The sequence below is a fragment of the Nyctereutes procyonoides genome, unplaced genomic scaffold, assembly GCF_905146905.1.
Source record: "Nyctereutes procyonoides isolate TBG_1078 unplaced genomic scaffold, NYPRO_anot_genome, whole genome shotgun sequence".
Lineage (NCBI taxonomy): Eukaryota > Metazoa > Chordata > Mammalia > Carnivora > Canidae > Nyctereutes > Nyctereutes procyonoides.
The window spans coordinates 5,167,140-5,188,633 of record NW_026575033.1 but is presented as its reverse complement, the minus strand read 5'-3'; the positions used below and the strand labels follow the sequence as shown (position 1 = coordinate 5,188,633).

Sequence of the window (21,494 nt, the reverse complement as noted above, 5' to 3'; positions counted from 1 at the left end):
GATTCCCAGAGTTAGGAGTCTCTCAGGTTCTGTCATCCTCACTGATATTTTCACTCATTTTCTCTCCTTTTCCCTTAATTCCCTTTCACTAATTTTTATATTCCCCCAAATGAATGAGACCATATAATGTTTGTCCTTTTCCAATTTCACTCAGCATAATACCCTCCAGTTCCATCCACGTCGAAGCAAATGGTGGGTTTTGTCATTTCTAATGACTGAGTAATATTCCATTGTATACGTAGACCACAGCTTCTTTATCCATTCATCTTTCGATGGACACCGAGGCTCCTTTTACAGTTTGGCTACTGTGGACATTGCTGTTCTAAACATTGGGCTGCAGATGTTCCAGCGTTTCACTGCATCTGTATCTTTGGGGTAAATCCCCAGCAGTGCAATTGCTGGGTCATAGGGCAGATCTATTTTTAACTCTTTGAGGAACCTCCACACAGTTTTCCAGAGTGGCTGCACCAGTTCACAATCCCACCACCAGTGCAAGAGGGTTCCCTTTTCTCCACATCCTCTCCAATATTTGTTGTTTCCCGTCTTGTTAATTTTCCCCATTCTCACTGGTGTGAGGTGGTATCTCATTGTGGTTTTTATTTGTATTTCTTTGATGGCCAGTGATGCGGAGCATTTTCTCATGTGCTTGTTCGCCATGTCTATGTCTTCCTCTGTGAAATTTCTGTTCATGTCTTTTGCCCATTTCATGATTGGATTGTTTGTTTCTTTGCTGTTGAGTTTAATAAGTTCTTTATAGATCTTGGATACTAACTAGCCCTTTATCTGATGTGTCATTTGCAAACATCTTCCCCATTCTGTAGGTTGTCTTTTAGTTTTGTTGACAGTTTCTTTTGCTGTGCAGAAGCTTCTTATCTTGATGAAGTTCCAATAATTCATTTTTGCTTTTGCTTCCCTTGCCTTCATGGATGTATCTTGCAAGAAGTTGCTGTGGCCAAATTCAAACAGGGTGTTGCCTATGTTCTCCTCTAGGATTTTGCTAGATTCTTGTCTCACATGTAGATCTTTCTTCCATTTTGAGTTTATCTTTGTGTCTAGTGTAAGAGAATGGTCTAGTTTATTCTTCTGCACATGGCTGTCTAATTCTCCCAGCACGATTTATTGAAGAGACTGTCTTTTTTCCAGTGGATAGTCTTTCCTGTTTTGTTGAATATTAGTTGACCATAGAGTTGAGGGTTCATTTCTGGGTTCTCTATTCTGTTCCATTGATCTATGTGTCTGTTTTTGTGCCAGTACCAGACTGTGTTACATAAAGCTTGATGATCACAGCTTTGTAGTACAACCTGAAATCTGGCATTGTGATGCCCCCAGCTCCGGTTTTCTTTTTTAATATTCCCTTGGCTATTCGGGGTCTTTTCTAATTCCATACAAATCTTAAGATGATTTGTTCCAACTCTCTGAAGAAAGTCCATGGTATTTTGATAGGGATTGCATTAAATGTGTAAATTGCCCTGGGTGGCATTGACATTTTCACAATATTAATTCTTCCAATCCATGAGCATGGAATATTTTTCCATATCTTTGTGTCTTCTTCAATTTCTTTCAGAAGTGTTCTGTAGTTTTTAGGGTATAGATCCTTTACCTTTTTGGTTTTCAGACCATAATGCTTTGAAACTAGAACTAAATCACAAAAAGAAATTTGGAAGAAATTCAAACATGTGGAGGTTAAAACACCACCCTGCTGAAAGATGAAAAGGTCAACCAGGATATTAGAGGAAAATTAAAAAAGATTCATGGAAACTAATGAGAATGAAGATACAATAGTTCAAAATCTTTGGGATACAGCAAAAGTAGTCCTGAGAGGGGAATATATCTCAATATAAGCATCCCTTAAAAAACTGGAAAGAACTCAAATACAAAAGCTAATCTTGCGCCTAAAGGAACTGGAGAAAGAACAGCAAATAAAACCTACACCAAGCAGAAGGGAGTTAATAAAGATTCAAGCAGAACTCAATGAAATAGAAACCAGAAGAACTGTAGAACAGATCAACAAAACCAGGAGTGGGTTCTTTGAAAGAATTAATAACATAGATAAACTATTAGCCAGCCTTATTAAAAACAAAAGAGAAAAGACTCAAGTTAATAAAATCACAAATGAAAAAGGAAAGATCACCACCAATACCAAGGAAATACAAGCAATTTTAAAAACTTATTATGAGCAGCTATATGCCAATAAATTAGGCAATCTAGAAGAAATGGACACATTTCTAGAAAACCACAAACTACCAAAACTGGAACAGGAAGAGATAGAAAACCTGAACAGGCCAATAACCAGGGAGGAGATTGAAGCAGTCATCAAAAACCTCCCAAGACACAAAAGCCCAGTGCCAGATGGCTTCCCAGGGGAATTCTATCAAACGTTTATAGAAGAAACAATACCTACTCTACTAAAGCTGTTCTGAAAGATAGAAAGGGATGGAATGCTTCTAAACTTGTTCTATGAAGCCAGCATCACCTTAATCCCAAAACCAGACAAAGACCCCACCAAAAAGGAGAATTATAGACCAATATCCCTGATAAACACAGATGCAGCAATTCTCAACAAGATACTAGCCAATAGGATCCGACAGTACATTAAGAAGATTAATCATCATGACCAAGTAGGATTTATCCCCAGGATGCAAGGCTGGTTCAACACTAGTAAAGCAATCAATGTGAGAGATCATATCAACAAGAGAAAAAACAAGAACAATATGATCCTCTCAAAAGATGCAGAGAAAGCATTTGACAAAATACAGCATCCATTCCTGATCAAAACACTTCAGAGTGTAGGGATAGAGGGAACATTCCTCAGCATCTTATATTCTTTTTTTTAAAATTTTTTTTATTTAAGATAGTCACACACACACACACACACACACACACACACACACAGAGAGGCAGAGACACAGGCAGAGGGAGAAGCAGGCTCCATGCACCGGGAGCCCGATGTGGGACTCGATCCCGGGTCTCCAGGATCGCGCCCTGGGCCAAAGGCAGGCGCCAAACCGCTGCGCCACCCAGGGATCCCCCATTCCTCAGCATCTTAAAAGCCATCTATGACCTTTCTTTCTTTTAAGATTCCACATATTAGGGGAGGGGCAAGATGGCGGAAGAGCAGGGTCCCCAAATCACCTGTCCCCACCAAATTACCTAGATAACCTTCAAATCATCCTGAAAATCTACGAATTCGGCCTGAGATGTAAAGAGAGAACAGCTGGGACGCTACAGTGAGAAGAGTCCGCGCTTCTATCAAGGGAGGAAGACGGGGAAAAAGAAATAAAGACACAAAAGGCCTCCGAGGGGGAGGGGCCCGCGAGGAGCCGGGCTGAGGCCGGGGCGAGTGTCCCCAGGACAGGAGAGCCCCGTCCCGGAGAAGCAGGAGCTGCACCAACCTTCCCGGGCGGAAAGGGGCCCGCAGGGAGTTGGAGCAGGACCCAGGAGGGCGGGGATGCCCTCGGGCTCCCGGGGACACTAACAGACACCTGCGCCCCGGGAGAGTGCGCCGAGCTCCCTAAGGGCTGCAGCGCGCACGGCGGGACCAGAGCAGCTCGGAGGGGCTCGGGCGGCGGCTCCGCGGAGGGGGCTGCGGGGCGGGAGCGCGAATCCCACAGCGCAGGCCCCGGAGCACAGGGCGCCGGGACACAGCCCAGGATCCGGCCTCCCCCGGGACAGGCAGAGGCCGGGAGGGCCCAGGACAGCAAGGACGCTCCTGCCCCGAGCTGAGCAGATCAGCGGCCCCGCCCCGGAGCCTCCAGGCCCTGCGGACGGAGAGCCCCGTAGTTCCTGCGGAGGCTGACTCCAGGGCTGCAGAGCTGCCATAGCAACTGCGGCTGTTCCTCCTGGGGCTTCACGGGGTAAACAACCCCCGCTGAGCCCTGCAGCAGGCAGGGGCAGAGCAGCTCCCCCAAGTGCTAACACCTGAAAATCAGCACAGCAGGCCCCTCCCCCAGAAGACCAGCTAGACGGACCAGTTCCAGGGGAAGTCAAGGGACTTAAAGTCTACAGATTCAGAAGATACTCCCCCGTGGTGTTTTTTTTTTTTTTTTTTTTGCTTTTTGATTTCTGATTGCTTCCCCCACCCCCCTTTTTCTTTCACCTTTCTTTCTTTTTCTCTTTTTCTTCTCTTTTTTTCTTTTTTCTTTTTCTCTTTTCTTTCCTTCTCTCTCTTTCTCTCCTTTTCCCAATACAACTTGTTTTTGGCCACTCTGCACTGAGCAAAATGACTAGAAGGAAAATCTCACCTCAAAAGAAAGAATCAGAAACAGCCCTCTCTCCCACAGAGTTACAAAAACTGGATTACAGTTCAATGTCAGAAAGCCAGTTCAGAAGCACTATTCTACAGCTACTGGTGGCTCTAGAAAAAAGCATACAGGACTCAAGAGACTTCATGACTGCAGAATTTAGATCCAATCAGGCAGAAATTAAAAATCAATTGAATGAGCTGCAATCCAAACTAGAAGTCCTAACGACGAGGGTTAACGAGGTGGAAGAACGAGTGAGTGACATAGAAGACAAGTTAATGGCAAAGAGGGAAACTGAGGAAAAAAGAGACAGACAATTAAAAGACCATGAAGACAGATTAAGGGAAATAAATGACAGCCTTAGGAAGAAAAACCTACGTTTAATTGGGGTTCCCGAGGGCGCCGAAAGGGACAGAGGGCCAGAATATGTATTTGAACAAATCCTAGCTGAAAACTTTCCCAATCTGGGAAGGGAAACAGGCATTCAGATCCAGGAAATAGAGAGATTCCCCCCCCTAAAATCAATAAAAACCGTTCAACACCTCGACATCTAATAGTGAAGCTTGCAAATTCCAAAGATAAAGAGAAGATCCTTAAAGCAGCAAGAGACAAGAAGTCCCTGACTTTCATGGGGAGGAATATTAGGGTAACAGCAGACCTCTCCACAGAGACGTGGCAGGCCAGAAAGGGCTGGCAGGATATATTCAGGGTCCTAAATGAGAAGAACATGCAACCAAGAATACTTTATCCAGCAAGGCTCTCATTCAAAATGGAAGGAGAGATAAAGAGCTTCCAAGACAGGCAGGAACTGAAAGACTATGTGACCTCCAAACTAGCTCTGCAAGAAATTTTAAGGGGGACTCTTAAAATTCCCCTTTAAGAAGAAGTTCAGTGGAACAATCCACAAAAACAAGGACTAAATAGATATCATGATGACACTAAACTCATATCTGTCAATAGTAACTCTGAAAGTGAACGGGCTCAATGACCCCATCAAAAGGCGCAGGGTTTCAGACTGGATAAAAAAGCAGGACCCATCTATTTGCTGTCTACAAGAGACTCATTTTAGACAGAAGGACACCTAAAACCTGAAAAAAAAAGGTTGGAGAACCATTTACCATTCAAATGGTTCTCAAAAGAAAGCAGGGGTAGCCATCCTTATATCAGATAAACTAAAATTTACCCGGAAGACAGTAGTGAGAGACGAAGAGGGACACTATATCATACTTAAAAGATCTATCCAGCAAGAGGACTTAACAATCCTCAATATATATGCCCCGAATGTGGGAGCTGCCAAATACTTAAACGAATTATTAACCAAAGTGAAGAAATACTTAGATAATAATACACTTATACTTGGTGACTTCAATCTAGCTCTTTCTCTACTCGATAGGTCTTCTAAGCACAACATCTCCAAAGAAACGAGAGCTTTAAATGATACACTGGACCAGAGGGATTTCACAGACATCTACAGAACTTTACACCCAAACTCAACTGAATACACATTCTTCTCAAGTGCACATGGAACTTTCTCCAGAATAGACCACATACTGGGTCACAAATCGGGTCTGAACGGATACCAAAAGATTGGGATCGTCCCCTGCATATTCTCAGACCATAACGCCTTGAAATTAGAACTAAATCACAAGAAGAAGTTTGGAAGGACCTCAAACACGTGGAGGTTAAGGACCATCCTGCTAAAAGATAAAAGGGTCAACCAGGAAATTAAGGAAGAATTAAAAAGATTCATGGAAACTAATGAGAATGAAGATACAACCGTTCAAAATCTTTGGGATGCAGCAAAAGCAGTCCTGAGGGGGAAATACATCGCAATACAAGCATCCATTCAAAAACTGGAAAGAACTCAAATACAAAAGCTAACCTTAAACATAAAGGAGCTAGAGAAGAAGCAGCAAATCGACCCGACGCCCAGCAGAAGAAGAGAGTTAATTAAAATTTGAGCAGAACTCAATGAAATTGAGACCAGAAGAACTGTGGAACAGATCAATAGAACCAGGAGTTGGTTCTTTGAAAGAATTAATAAGATAGATAAACCATTAGCCAGCCTTATTAAAAAGAAGAGAGAGAAGACTCAAATTAATAAAATCATGAATGAGAAAAGAGAGATCACTACCAACACCAAGGAAATACAAACGATTTTAAAAACATATTATGAACAGCTCTACGGCAATAAATTAGGCAATCTAGAAGAAATGGACGCATTCCTGGAAAGCCACAAACTACCAAAACTGGAGCAGGAAGAAATAGAAAACCTGAACAGGCCAATAACCAGGGAGGAAATTGAAGAAGTCATCAAAAACCTCCCAAGACAACAAGAGTCCAGGGCCAGATGGCTTCCCAGGGGAATTCTATCAAACGTTTAAAGAAGAAATCATACCTATTCTACTAAAGCTGTTTGGAGTACTTCCAAATTCCTTCTATGAGGCCAGCATCACCTTAATTCCAAAACCAGACAAAGACCCCACCAAAAAGGAGAATTACAGACCAATATCCCTGATGAACATGGATGCAAAAATTCTCAACAAGATACTAGCCAATAGGATCCAACAACACATTAAGAAAATTATCCACCATGACCAAGTAGGATTTATCCCCGGGACACAAGGCTGGTTCAACACTCGTAAAACAATCAATGTGATTCATCATATCAGCAAGAGAAAAACCAAGAACCATATGATCCTCTCATTAGATGCAGAGAAAGCATTTGACAAAAAACAGCATCCATTCCTGACCAAAACTCTTCAGAGCGTAGGGATAGAGGGAACATTCCTCGACATCTTAAAAGCCATCTACGAAAAGCCCACAGCAAATATCATTCTCAATGGGGAAGCACTGGGAGCCTTTCCCCTAAGATCAGGAACAAGACAGGGATGTCCACTCTCACCACTGCTATTCAACATAGTATTGGAAGTCCTAGCCTCAGCAATCAGACAACAAAAAGACATTAAAGGCATTCAAATTGGCAAAGAAGAAGTCAAACTCTCCCTCTTCGCCGATGACATGATACTCTACATAGAAAACCCAAAAGCCTCCACCCCAAGATTGCTAGAACTCATACAGCAATTTGGTAGCGTGGCAGGATACAAAATCAATGCCCAGAAATCAATGGCATTCCTATACACTAACAATGAGACTGAAGAAAGAGAAATTCAGGAGTCAATCCCATTTACAATTGCACCCAAAAGCATAAGATACCTAGGAATAAACCTAACCAAAGAGGTAAAGGATCTATACCCTAAAAACTATAGAACACTTCTGAAAGAAATTGAGGAAGACACAAAGAGATGGAAAAATATCCCATGCTCATGGATTGGCAGAATTAATATTGTGAAAATGTCAATGTTACCCAGGGCAATTTACACGTTCAATGCAATCCCTATCAAAATACCATGGACTTTCTTCAGAGAGTTAGAACAAATTATTTTAAGATTTGTGTGGAATCAGAAAAGACCCCGAATAGCCAGGGGAATTTTAAAAAAGAAAACCGTATCTGGGGGCATCACAATGCCAGATTTCAGGTTGTACTACAAAGCTGTGGTCATCAAGACAGTGTGGTACTGGCACAAAAACAGACACATAGACCAATGGAACAGAATAGAGAACCCAGAAGTGGACCCTGAACTTTATGGTCAACTAATATTTGATAAAGGAGGAAAGACGATCCACTGGAAGAAAGACAGTCTCTTCAATAAATGGTGCTGGGAAAACTGGACATCCACATGCAGAAGAATGAAACTAGACCACTCTCTTGCACCATACACAAAGATAAACTCAAAATGGATGAAAGATCTAAATGTGAGGCAAGATTCCATCAAAATCCTAGAGGAGAACACAGGCAACACCCTTTTTGAACTCGGCCACAGTAACTTCTTGCAAGATACATCCACGAAAGCAAAAGAAACAAAAGCAAAAATGAACTATTGGGACTTCATCAAGATAAGAAGCTTTTGCACAGCAAAGGATACAGTCAACAAAACTCAAAGACAACCTACAGAATGGGAGAAGATATTTGCAAATAACATATCAGATAAAGGGCTAGTTTCCAAAATCTATAAAGAACTTATTAAACTCAACAGCAAAGAAACAAACAATCCAATCATGAAATGGGCAAAAGACATGAAGAGAAATCTCACAGAGGAAGACATAGACATGGCCAACAAGCACATGAGAAAATGCTCTGCATCACTTGCCATCAGGGAAATACAAATCAAAAGCACAATGAGATACCCCCTCCCACCAGTGAGAATGGGGAAAATTAACAAGGCAGGAAACCACAAATGTTGGAGAGGATGCGGAGAAAAGGGAACCCTCTTGCACTGTTGGTGGGAATGTGAACTGGTGCAGCCACTCTGGAAAACTGTGTGGAGGTTCCTCAAAGAATTAAAAATAGACCTGCCCTACGACCCAGCAATTGCACTGTTAGGGATTTACCCCAAAGATTCAGATGCAATGAAACGCCGGGACACCTGCACCCCGATGTTTCTAGCAGCAATGTCCACAATAGCCAAACTGTGGAAGGAGCCTCGGTGTCCATCGAAAGATCAATGGATAAAGAAGATGTGGTTTATGTGTACAATGGAATATTCCTCAGCCATTAGAAACGACAAATACCCACCATTTGCTTCAACGTGGATGGAACCGGAGGGTATTATGCTGAGTGAAGTAAGTCAATCGGAGAAGGACAGTGTATGTTCTCATTCATTTGGGGAATATGAATAATAGTCAAAGGGAATATAAGGGAAGGGAGAAGAAATGTGTGGGAAATATCAGAAAGGGAGACAGAACATAAAGACTTCTAACTCTGGGAAATGAACTAGGGGTGGTGGAGGGGGAGGAGGGTAGGGGGTGGGGGTGAATGGGTGACGGGCACTGAGGGGGACAGTTGACGGGATGAGCACTGGGTGTTATTCTGTATGTTGGTAAATTGAACAGCAATAAAAATTAATTTAAAAAAAAGATTCCACATATTAGTAATATCATGTTGTATGTCTTTCTCTTTTTGACTTGTTTCACTCAGCAGAATGCCTTCTGGGTTCATTCATCTTGTCACAAATGATAGGATTTCCTGATTTTTAAGACTGAATGATATTCCACATATAGGCCAAATTTTCTTTATCCATTTATCTGTTGATTGACACTTAGGTTGTTTCCGTACCTTGGCTGTTGTGAATAATGCTTCAATGAACTTGGGAGTACAGATACGTCTTCAAGTTAGTTATTTCATTTCCTTTGGGTATATCCCAAGTGATGCTATATCATAAGGTAGTTCTATTTTTATGTTCTTGAGGAATCTCCCTACCGGTTTCCATAATGGCTGCACCAATTTACATTACCACCAACAACTTTTCTCCATATGCTTAGCAACACTTGTCTCACCTTTTTGATGAGAGCCATTCCAACAGCTGGTATATCATTGTGGTTTGATATATATTTCCCTGAGTGATATTGAGCATTTGTTCATGTGCCTGTGGCTATTTGTATATAATCTTTGGGAAAATATTCTATCAGATCCTTCACACATTTTTAAATTTGTTTTCTGGTTGTTGTTATTGAGTTGTAGGAGTTATTTGTATGTTTTAGATATTAACCTTTTATTGGATATGGGGTTTGCAAATATTTTCTCCCATTCCATAGGTTGCCTTTTAATTTTGTTGTTGGTTTCCTCTGCTGTGCTGAAGCTTTTTAGTTTTATGCAGCCCCACTTGTTTATTTTTGCATTTTTGCCTTTGTTTCTGGTGTCAAATCCAAAATATCATTGATAGACAGATGTCAAGAAGTTTACTGCCTGTGTTTTCTTCTAGAACTTTTCTAGTTTCAGTTCTTATATTCTAGTCTGTAATTCATTTTGAGTTGATTTTTGTAAATGGCATAAGATAGTCTGGTTTCATTCTTTTGCATGTGACTATCCATATTTCCCACCACCATTTATTTGAGAGACTGTCCTTTCTCCATTGAGTATTCTTGGCTCATTCATCATAAATTAATTGACCATACATGTATAGGTTTATTTCTGGGCTCTCTATTTTCTTCCATTGATTTTCTCTCTCTCTCTCTCTTTTTTTGCCAATGCCGTACTGTTTTGATTACTATAGCTTTGTTATATAGTTTGAAATTAGGAACCATGTTGTCTACAGTTTTGGTCTTCTTCAAGATCACTTTGGCTAAGACCCCACAAGAGGTCTTTTGTGGTTTCATACACATTTCAGGATTGTTTTTTCTAATTGTGTGGAAAATCCCATTAGAATTTTGATAGGGACTGTGCTGAATCTATAGATGGCTTGAGTAGTATGGTCATTTTAGTGATATTAATTCTTCTAATCCATGAACATGAAATATCTTCCCATTTGTGTCTTCTTTAGTAGCTTTCAGTATACAGATCTTTCACTTCCTTAGTTAAATTATTCCTAATTTTATTCTTTTTCATGTAATTCTGAATGGGATTGTTTTCTCAATTTCTCTTTCTGAGAGTTTATTGTTGGTATACAAATGTAACTGATTTTTATGCCTTGATTTTTATATCTTGCAACCTACTGAATTGTTTGTACCCTAACAGGATCTTTTTTAGTGTGCAATTTTTACAAGTTTCTGTATATAATATGTCACCAATAGAGACAGTTTTACCACTTCTTTTCTGATTTACATGCCTTTTATTTATTTTTCTTGCCTAGTTGCTCTAGCTAGGACTTCTAGTACTACAGTGATAAAAAGTGTCGAGAATGAGCATTTTAGTCCACTTCCTTATCTTAGAGGAAAAGATTTCAGTGTTTCATCATTAAGTATGATGTTAGCTATGAATTTGTCATATTTGACCTTTAATATGTTGAGGCACATTTCCTCTATACCCAGCTTGTTGAGAGTTTTTATCATGAGTGGATATTGAATTTCGTGTAATGCTTTTCCTGCATCTATTGAGATGATCATATGATTTTAATCCCCTCTTTTGTTAATGTAATGTATTAACACAATGATTGATTTGGGGATGTTGAACCATGCTTGTATCTCTGTAGTAAATTGATTGTCATGTATGAAACTTTTGAATTCAGTTTGCTGATACTTTGTTGAGGATTTTTGCATTTATATTCATCAAGAATATTGGCCTATAATTTTCTTGTACGATTTTCAAATCCTTGTCTGATTTTGGTATTGTCACAATGCTAGATTCCCAAAATGAATTTGGAAATGTTCCCTCTTCTTCTTCTTCTTCTTTTTGTTTTTCTTCGAAGAGTTTGAGAAATATTGGTATTAGTTCTTCTTTAAACATTTGATAGAATTCACCTGTGAAGCCATCTGGTCTTGGACTTTGGTTTGTTAGGAGGTTTTTAGTTCCTGATTGACTTTCCTTACTAGTAATTGGTCTGTTCAGATTTCCTATTTCTTCTTGATTCAGTCTTGGTAGATTGCATGTTTCTGAATGCATCCATTTATTCTAGGTTATCTAATTTGTTGGTGTATCATTACTTGTAGTCTCTTATGATCCTTTATATTTCCATGTATCAGTGGTAACATTTTCTTTCATTACTAATATTACTTATTTTATCCTCTCACTTCTTCTTTTGTTAAATCTAGATATGGTTCTTCTATTTTGTTTATTTTTTAAAAACTGCTTTAGGGGCTCCTGGGTGGCTCATTCAGTTGGTTGACCAACTCTTTGTATTGGCTTGGCTCATGATCCTGTGATCCTGGGATCAAGCCCCGTGTCAGGCTCTGTGCTCAGCAGGGAGTCTGCTTGAGGATTGTGTCTCCCCTCCCTCTGCCCTTTCCCCCTCCCTAAAATAAAGAAGTATATTTTTAAAACACTGCTCTTCTGCTGTTGTGGGATGGAGTGTTCTGCATATATATGCCTATGTTAGGACCATTTGATTTAAATTCAAGTCTAGTGTTTCCCTATTGATTTTCTGTCTGTTCTAACTGTCCATTGTTGAAAGTCAGGTATCGAAGTTCCCTGCTGTTACTGTATGGTTGTGTGTTTTACTCCTCCAATCTGTCAGCATTTGCTTAAGATATTTAGGTGCTCTGATGTTGGGAGCATATATATTTACCACTGTTCTATCTTCTTGATGAATTGACTCTGTTAACATTAAATAATGGCCTTCTTTGTCTCTGTTACTGTTTTGTCTTAAAGTTTATTTTCTCTGATGTAAGTATAGCTATCCTTGTTCTCTTTTGCTTCCTATTTATATGGAATACCTTTTTCCATCCCTGCATGTTGAGCCTTTATGTGTCCTTAAAGCTGAAGTGAGTCTTTTGTCAGCAGCATATATAGTTGGGTCTTAAAAAAAAAAAAAATCCAGCCAGCCATTCTGTGTCTTTTAATTGGAGAATTCAGTCCATTTTCATTTAGAATAATTATTCTTATATATGGAATTACTGTTGCCGTTTTATCCATTGTTTTCTGTTTGTTTTAAAATCCAGCTTCTTTTGGTGAGTGTATTAACACCAGAGCTGTGCCTGATTGTGTCTTGTTCTCACAGGGATCCCTCTCATCCCCTTGGTGCCTCCTGATCACAGAAGCCCTCATATTCTGTGGCAGTCCTCATTACCTGACCATGGTTCCTTTGGAATGGAGAGGAACCTCCTTTCTCTCATGAGATGGTACAGACAAGGGGGAAAGCAGTATTAAGGAGCTATGATTAGGAAGAGACATGCCAGCATGTCTTGGTTCCGGTTCCATGCTTGTGGTTTTTATTTATTGTCTCATTTACTTTGATTAATATCACTTTACCATGTTTCATCTACTAAGCATTTTAATAATATGAATGTTTGAATCAGTTACACCTTTGCTCTGATAATGGAGTAGCTTTGACAGGCACGATCCAGTATTTCTAAGGTTTTGGGTTTTGTTTTGTTGAATTTTTCTTTTTAAATACCCAATTGAGGTTGACATACTAAAGAGATATACTCCTAATTAATATATTATGCATTAATAATGATTATGACTGATATTGCTATTGATTGCCTGAAGAGAGTTGGTCAGTTTGTTAGAAATTTTTTTCTTCTGACACTGGGTCTTATCTCCTGAAAATAGGCCATAATTCTACCATTATCAGAGAAAATGTCTTCCAGTTGTCATTAGTATTTGTGTCACAAACACACAAATATGGCATAGGAGTATGTTTGGGGGTTACACATTCTCTTAATGGCACTTTGGGAAATCAAGTTTGAATGGTAATGTGGAAAAGGATTTATGTAATGAAGATAAATATTTTTACATATTGGAGAGGAGTGATAGCATTTTAACTTACTCTTAGTATTATATGCAGGTTTAGTATTATTATATGCAAGCCAACTTTTCCCTAGCTATCAGCTCTAGGCCACTCAAAGGTCCCAGAGGCCTCCTTCAAGTCCAGAAGTGTTAACATTGTTGACTTACTATAACACTTACTCTTACTATCATTTGCACAAGGTCTTTTTAGTTGTAAGAATAGCTACCTGGTGTATTTTTGATGTGTTTAAGCTGGTATGATAGAAATTAAGTTCTCTGTCACGGTGTTAAGTATAAACATGCAAGTCATGCATAGGAATATGTTCTGGGGGTCCAGAATTTGAAATAAAGCATTCATGGAAAGCAGTAGGTCACATAATTCAGTTCAATACTTTAAAATGTGTGATATGGAGTAGCAAGAGACATGGGCTTTGATTTTAAGAAGACACCTGGCTGTGAATTCTGTCTCCACACATGTGACCTGTGTAGTCATCAGTTGGAAATACAAAATACAATGACTTAAATGAGATACAGTTCATTTCCTCCTGCATGACAAGGCAAGGGTGTGCAGATAGGGCTGGTGGACTGGTAGCTCCTCCACATATGGCTTTGACCTGTGTCCAAGGTGGTGCCAGTTTTCACTTTTCAAGGCTAGCAGAGAAGGGGGAAGAGAAGGAGGATGAGCAGCATTCTTTTGAAGGACATGGTTGTACACATTACCTCCCTTCGCCTGTGCGTGTGAGAACGTAGTGTAGCCACCCTGCCCCTCGAGGAAGCCTGGGAAGTGTAGTCTCTACCATTCGACCACAACCTTGGTCAGATATATTAGGGAAAAGGTGTGATTCTGTTTCTAAGAGGAAGAAGGAAATGAGGTGGGCTGCTTAACAATCTCTTTCAGTAGCTGTGACCAAATTACTCTTTCTTGATTCTTATTTGTAAGATGTGAAATGTTAAACTATTTATAAAAATTTACAGAAATATCTATAAAAATGTCATCCTCAAAAGATTTTGATGAAGAGACATTTAAAAAATATAGGTATTTCTTCCATATTTTCAGGAGTTCATTTCTCTTAGTGGCACTTCTGAATACAATTCTCACTTTTTGAAATTAATAATAATATACATTTTCTATTGCCATGTAACAAATTACCACATACTTATTGGCAATAGCCACCTCTCTTTCTGTTTGTCAGGAGGCAGAGCACAGCATAGCTGCGTCCCATGCTTGGGGGGGTCACAGGCTGCAGCCAAGGTGTCAGCCAACTGCAACCACATGTAGGGCCTGACTGCTTCACCTGGGTCATTGGCAGAATTCATCTCTTTGCAGCTGTGGGACCCAGGGTCCCGACTTCTTGCTCTCAGCTCTAGGACATCCATATGTCCAAGAGGCCATTCCCACATCTTAAAGCCTTCCTCCCAGATCTGGAAGGGTTCACCTGGCTTCCCCAGTATGGTTGCCAACTTCCTCAGGTCATGGAGGATTTTTATTTTTTTTTATTTTTATTTATTTATTTATTTTATAAATTAATTTTTATTGGTGTTCAATTTACCAACATACAGAATAACCCCCAGTGCTCATCCCGTCAAGTGTACCCCTCAGTGCCCGTCACCCATTCACCCCCACCCCCCACCCTCCTCCCCCTCCACCACCCCTAGTTCATTTCCCAGAGTTAGAAGTCTTTATGTTCTGTCTCCCTTTCTGATATTTCCCACACATTTCTTCTCCCTTCCCTTATATTACCTTTCACTATTATTCATATTCCCCAAATGAATGAGAACATTTACTGTTTGTCCTTCTCTGGTTACTGTGGCCAAGTTCAAAAAGGGTGTTGCCTGAGTTCTCCTCTGGGATTTTGATGGAATCTTGTCTCACATTTAGATCTTTCATCTATTTTGAGTTTATCTTTGTGTATGGTGCAAGAGAGTGGTCCAGTTTCATTCTTCTGCATGTGGATGTCCAATTTTCCCAGCACCATTTATTGAAGAGACTGTCTTTCTTCCAGTGGATCGTCTTTCCTGGTCATGGAGGATTTTTAGAGTGAATCTGCTACCCAGACAAGACATGATGTATAGCACAACTAACCATGAAGGTGACATTCCATTGCCTTTGCCACAGTCTGTTAGCTAATAGCAAGGCACAGGTCCTGCCCACACTCAAGGGGAATGATTTCACAAAGGTGTGAATGGGATTATGGGGGCCACCTGAGAGGTTGTCAGACACAGTTGCTGTGTTTCATTTAAAATCACTTTATATTCCAGATGGAGAATTCCTGTTTGTTTGGCATAGTCATTTCTCAGGTTTTGGTGAAGTGTCAATAGGAACTTTTTATCACATTAGAAATACTAGTCTGTATTGATTCACAGAAATGTATATGTACACATACATTAAGAGATAGAGAATATAGGGGATCCCTGGGTGGCGCAGCGGTTTGGCGCCTGCCTTTGGCCCAGAGCGCGATCCTGGAGACCCGGGATCGAATCCCACGTCGGGCTCCCGGTGCATGGAGCCTGCTTCTCCCTCTGCCTGTGTCTCTGCCTCTCTCTCTCTCTCTCTCTCTCTGTGTGTGACTATCATAAATAAAAAAAAAAAAGAGAGAGAGATAGAGAATATAAACATGAGAAGGCAGATGGAAAAATATCTGCTTCTGCTACTGCTTTCCACTGTGGTTGAACAGTTTGGATGCCACAGATTTGGTATCATAAGAGGTACCCTGCAAACCAACAGTATTGCATGTAGAGAATGTAAAAAGTCAAAAAGGTCTACCCATAAAGACTAGCTCAGGAATTTGCTTCTGTCTTGTCTTTTAGTTACCCGAATTAACAACGGGTACACATTGAACAGGAGGCCTTTATGAACTGGCATGGTATTGCTAGGCTCGTTGTTTAATGTTTAGAGTCTACAAAGCTTGAAGGAGATTGAAGTCACATGCTAGGAAACACTACACAGATTGTGTACATAGTTCAGACCTGGAGATCTGGTGTCTTCAAAAATCTTATACTATCTATCAAATGATGTAGCAAAAATATTTAGTTAAAAATTGTTATTGATACTATAAGAGCCAAAGTTTGCTTTTAGCTCTGTAATATCCTCTTGTTTGTGATATGGATATTATTCCTGGCCTCCTCATTGCAGTCAGAGGCTATTTATTTTTTCAATAGCATTGAGCATCCTCCTGAAAGACTCCTATAGTGTCTGTCCTTCTGTACATCCATCCATCCAACCATCCATTCATCCACTTATCCAGCAGACGGCTATTGAATTCCTGTTGTAGTCCCCATACTGTGCTGAGTTCAGATGTAGACACAGTATTGTGGTCTTTGCTCTTAAGGAAATTTCAGTTCATTTGACACACACCAAAGAGGCAATGGGTGTCATTCCTGTTCTCACACAATTTATAATGTCACTGATTAGATTGTTTTAAAATAAATTTTAGCTAAAAGCATTTATACATAAATAGTTAGAAATGAAGAAATGATGTGCTATTTGAAATGTAAATTAAGAGAAATGATTAGTTCAATCACTGAACATTGAATATGTAGTTAATGAGTATTTACTCTACTCCAGCCCCCTTTGAGGTTCAAAACCAAAATAGATAGTAGATAACCAGCTACTGTGCTGTGGTTCCATTCCTGGCCCTGTCTCTCATTTGGATGGAGGAAAATCACATGATGAGGAAGGGGCTATAGCGAATAAGAATCCTCAAAGAGCCTACCCTTCCCTGAGTTCTAAAGCAAGTGATAGTCTCCACAGAGTTTCTAGATCACTCTTCACCTGCTCCACATTCCTATCTATGGGATCATTGTGAGTGTCTGACCAAGAAGTTTGTAATAGCCATGACTTGGGATAGTGTCAGGGTTGGAAGACTACACCTCTAGTCAAAATAAAAGAAACACTGTAAAGGGATTTGTGTCTTTTGTTTTTAAGACCAGATCCGCACATTACACTTCAAAGGAAGGGTGAAGGTGTCCATCCAGTAGTGTCCCTTGGAAAGAAAAGAGGTTCAACTTCAAAGGAAGAGTGTGTCATAATTCCTGAGCTTAAAATGAAATGCTGTCTTTTCTTTTCCTGATGAATGGGTGAAATTATAACAAAGACTTAATATTAGGGTGAATAAGAAGGAATTCAGCTATTTGTGGTTAAACAGCAGTAGAACCATAGGTCTTAGCCTACCAGAAACTTGCAAACCACTGATGAAAGGTGTCAGGTGGGTGTAATTTCTCTAGCGTGTCTTGAGTATGGAAAGGGTGTAGTACCTAACTCAAACCTGTAATTAAAGAACAAGACACAACGAGGTGAACATCGTGCCAGAACATCTGTATCCAGGTAGGCATGTTGCTATAAGGCAGACGCCGTGGCAGCTCAAGAAATTGAGCATTGCACAAATCCCAGTGTCTCTTTCTACACTTCTGAAAGGTCTTATTTTATTACTCTGTTTATGTGAAGACTTAGTTATGAGCTGATGACACGAACGAACTTAGAAATTTCTTAGCTTGAATCCAATGCCTCTATTCAAGTAGGCCTGCTTTCAAGGTAAGACAAATTTGCATTCAGTTGGAGTCTAAACAAAATTAAACTCTGCTCTGTACTACAAAGGCTACCAAACTAGTTATGGCAGATCAGCAAGAAGAAGTCTCAAAGACAGGACCGCTTCAACTCTGTGCTTCCAATCTTGAGGCTTCCACCTTGGCATCATCAGTAGCATGAGAACCAGTATCAGTGGAGTATCAGGTTAAAACAGCAGGTGAAATGCCATTACAAAAGATATCATTGTATCCCAATCAGTGGCTTTATATGAGAAAGATTACCAGTGGTCCATTAAGATGTTGGCATAACAGAAAAATTGACATAGATCCCCTTTTTTAATAAGACAGATACAGAACTGTTATGTCTTATAAATGAATTCTGAAAGACCCAACACTTTGACTAATAATTTAGCTACTCCAGGTTTATCATAATGGAATTTAACCCATAGATGGTCCTTGGCTATTTGCCTTCAATTCAAATACCACTTGCATAGGAAACAGAATGGGAAAGAAAGCCTTTCTGTACTTTCCACCACCCCGCTGCCCCACTGAGGGTACCTGTTGGCTGGAGAGTGTGCAGTCACCTTCTCCCATCTGGGGCGAGGCCTCAGTTGAGCTTCTGGGGCCTCAGCTCCAGTGCCCTTCATGTTTTCATGGTGCTGGCATCTGTGCCTGGGGCAAATGAGGAGGGATCCAGGTCTGGTTACTATAACAGACCCCAGATAACAACCTGTGAGCGCACCCACCCTGTGCTGGCAGTGGCTACACAGAGTCAGAAACCACACTCCTGGCTTGTGGCTCCCTACGTCTAGGATCTCCCCTCCACAGTTGGCCCAACATGGGACCAATGGGGGCCACATCTCCTTCCTTCAATAAGAAGCATCACTCACAAGGTGCTCACTTTATTTCCAAGCATAGCCATTTTGAAGAACAGGGAAAGTGGATATGCAGGGTAATTGTTTCTCCCTGCCATGATAGCCTCATGTTCAAAACTAGTTTCAGTGCTCCAGTACACCTCTCCCCCGCCCTTTTTTTTCCCATTTGCAACTTTCCATTTATTTGTGCTGTTCCTTTTTTTTTTAATAGTTCTTTAAAAATTGAAGTATAGCTGACACACAATGCCACATTAGCACACCCTCTTTTATAATAGCTCCTTTGCCCAATCCAGACAGAATATTTGTCTTACCGTGTTGGGCACAGGCAGAGAATAAGTAGCGCTGTGACCTCACCATTAGAGTCCCTGTGTGGTGGATGTAAGACTTAGATAGACTGTGTTCTAAAATTTGCCACACACTGTGATCAAGGAATCATTGTTTTTTTTTTTTTAATATTCTTAATCAGGTAGGATTTGCTCATCTAGTTTATAGGTTTATGGTAAGGATTATACCTTATGTTTTATTTCCTGTGGAATTAAAAGATTTGCTAGAGAATGCTTATCTTTGTTAAAAAATGAGCTTCTAGACTTCCTGTGGTGATCGCTTCAAAATACATACAAACATCGAATCATTATGTTGTACACCTAAAACTAATGTAATATATCAATTACACCTCCATTTAAAAAGTGAAGAAATTAAATTAGTAATGAAAGAATAATAAATCTGTCATTATGACTAAAGCTCAGTTTTTTGTTTATATCTTTAAAAAAAAACCTCAGGCTTCAATTTTTCTTCCTCAAAAAATGTGAATATCAACTAAAGCATACATTAGAAGACAGTGGATTATTGCATGTTTGTTTTAGAAAAGCAAAAAAAAATTAGGTCATAAATATGTCTTTTGAGGACTGCTGTGGTAATTCTAGCTTCTGTTGTAGCAACATTACCATCAATAGGCTGTGCTAAGTTTATGTGCTGGCACTTGGATAACCTTCCTATTACTAACAGCTCAGAACGTAGGTGTTTCAGCATTTAGGTACCCAGCAAGAACAGTAGTTGTAGGACAAGGATTTTCCAGTGGAACAGTATGCTTCCATGAAAACTCACATGGCCCTTCTTACAATAACAACATCGTTGTCCTTCTTAAAAAAAAAAAAAATGACATGCTCAGTGCCAGACCCATAACATAATTCCCTCTCCTGGTGTCAATGACCAGGCAGGCTACACCGGATATGAAAGCTGTCCCCGTTCCACCATCTTTGCTCCTCCTGCTGGGTGTGAGCTGTCCTCTCTCCATGTCTGTCACAGAAATGAATCTCAGCAGTGATGAACTTGTGAACAATTAGGTGTGGCAGGTTTGCTTTCCTCAGGGTCCCTTTCCTTGACTTGCAGATGACCGTTTTCTGGCTGTGCCCTCAATGATTTTTCCTCTGAGCCCATGCCTGGTATCCCTCCCTTCTTATAAGGACTCCAGTCCAACTGGATTAGGACCTACCCCCACAGCTTGAATTTAGTCTACACTTTTAAAGCCCTGACTTCAATACAGTCACATTCCAAGGTATTAGGGTTAAGCTTCAACATATGATTTTTTTTGGGGGGGGGACACACTTCAGTCCATAACAGTGTATAAAATGTGGAAAAATATTAATATCATGAGTGACACGGCCCTCTAAAGTTAAATCTGAATTAAAACCTTTGTGGATTTCCTTATTGCGGTTCCATTGTGTTCTCATACATAATATCTGAAAATACAAAGACTTACTATTTCCTGTGTTATGTTTTGTTTTGGCAGGCCTGGCAGCTTCGATTCAGCCATCTTGTGGGCTATGGTGCCAAGTACTACTCTTACCTGATGTCCAGGGCAGTAGCTTCCATGGTGTGGAAAGAGTGTTTTCAACAAGATCCTTTTAACAGGTAACAAAGGGGAAGAATTCTCTAATGCTAGTGATCCCCCAACCTGCTGTGTCTAAAGCCAGGCTGAGAAGCTCAGCCACTTGCCACCTCACCCACACCACCGCCAGGACTTCCGGGTGGGCCTCCCTCGGGCTTCCAGTGACAGAGCCTGGCCCTGAGCCTCTGACTTGCTCCACAGCACCGCACAGTTGCCACACGTTGGTGATGGCATGGCGCCCTCCCATCATGCCCGTGGGGACCTTTGTGTGAGAGCTCTTTGCTTCTCCAAAGTGGGCCTAGACTGCCCTGCTTCCATGCCTCCCTGGTGGGTTTTCTTAGTTGTTCCAGCCTCCCTCCTTGTCTTTACCCTGCTCTCTGTTACTTTTGACAGCATTCCTTATTTTCAGCGCAAGCTTCCAAGGATTCATTCATGGGGAACACCTGATTTCCTTCTTATTGCCCAGCAAAGGATTAGCCACCGTTGTTCATTTGGGAGCAGCACCATTAGAAACTTTGATTATTGATTCTAGCATCCACTTTGTTCCGGAAAGTTCCCCTCCCCCTCCACCTGACTTTGGAACACTTCCATTCTGTGTAGGACAGTGGCAGTCTGAAGAAGGGGAGTGGCTCCCCTGATCATTTCCTCCACGGCATCATGTTATGGGGGCCAGTGACCACCCCTTAGCATTGGTAGCTGCAGAACTCCTGCCCTGCATCGCTCTCCACTGCTTGCCTCCTGCG

General features: G+C 40.7%; 1 protein-coding gene across 6 annotated transcripts in view; it reads left to right on the top strand.

Annotated features, from left to right (window-relative positions):
- The window catches only part of MIPEP (mitochondrial intermediate peptidase), a 186,782-nt gene that overhangs the window by 138,571 nt on the left and 26,717 nt on the right, over positions 1-21,494 (top strand). For all 6 annotated transcript variants that reach the window (XM_055317274.1, XM_055317279.1, XM_055317277.1 and 3 more), the window contains one exon: positions 20,653-20,774. In XM_055317274.1, coding sequence (XP_055173249.1) covers positions 20,653-20,774 — 122 coding nt within the window. The remainder of the gene's footprint in view (positions 1-20,652; positions 20,775-21,494) is intronic.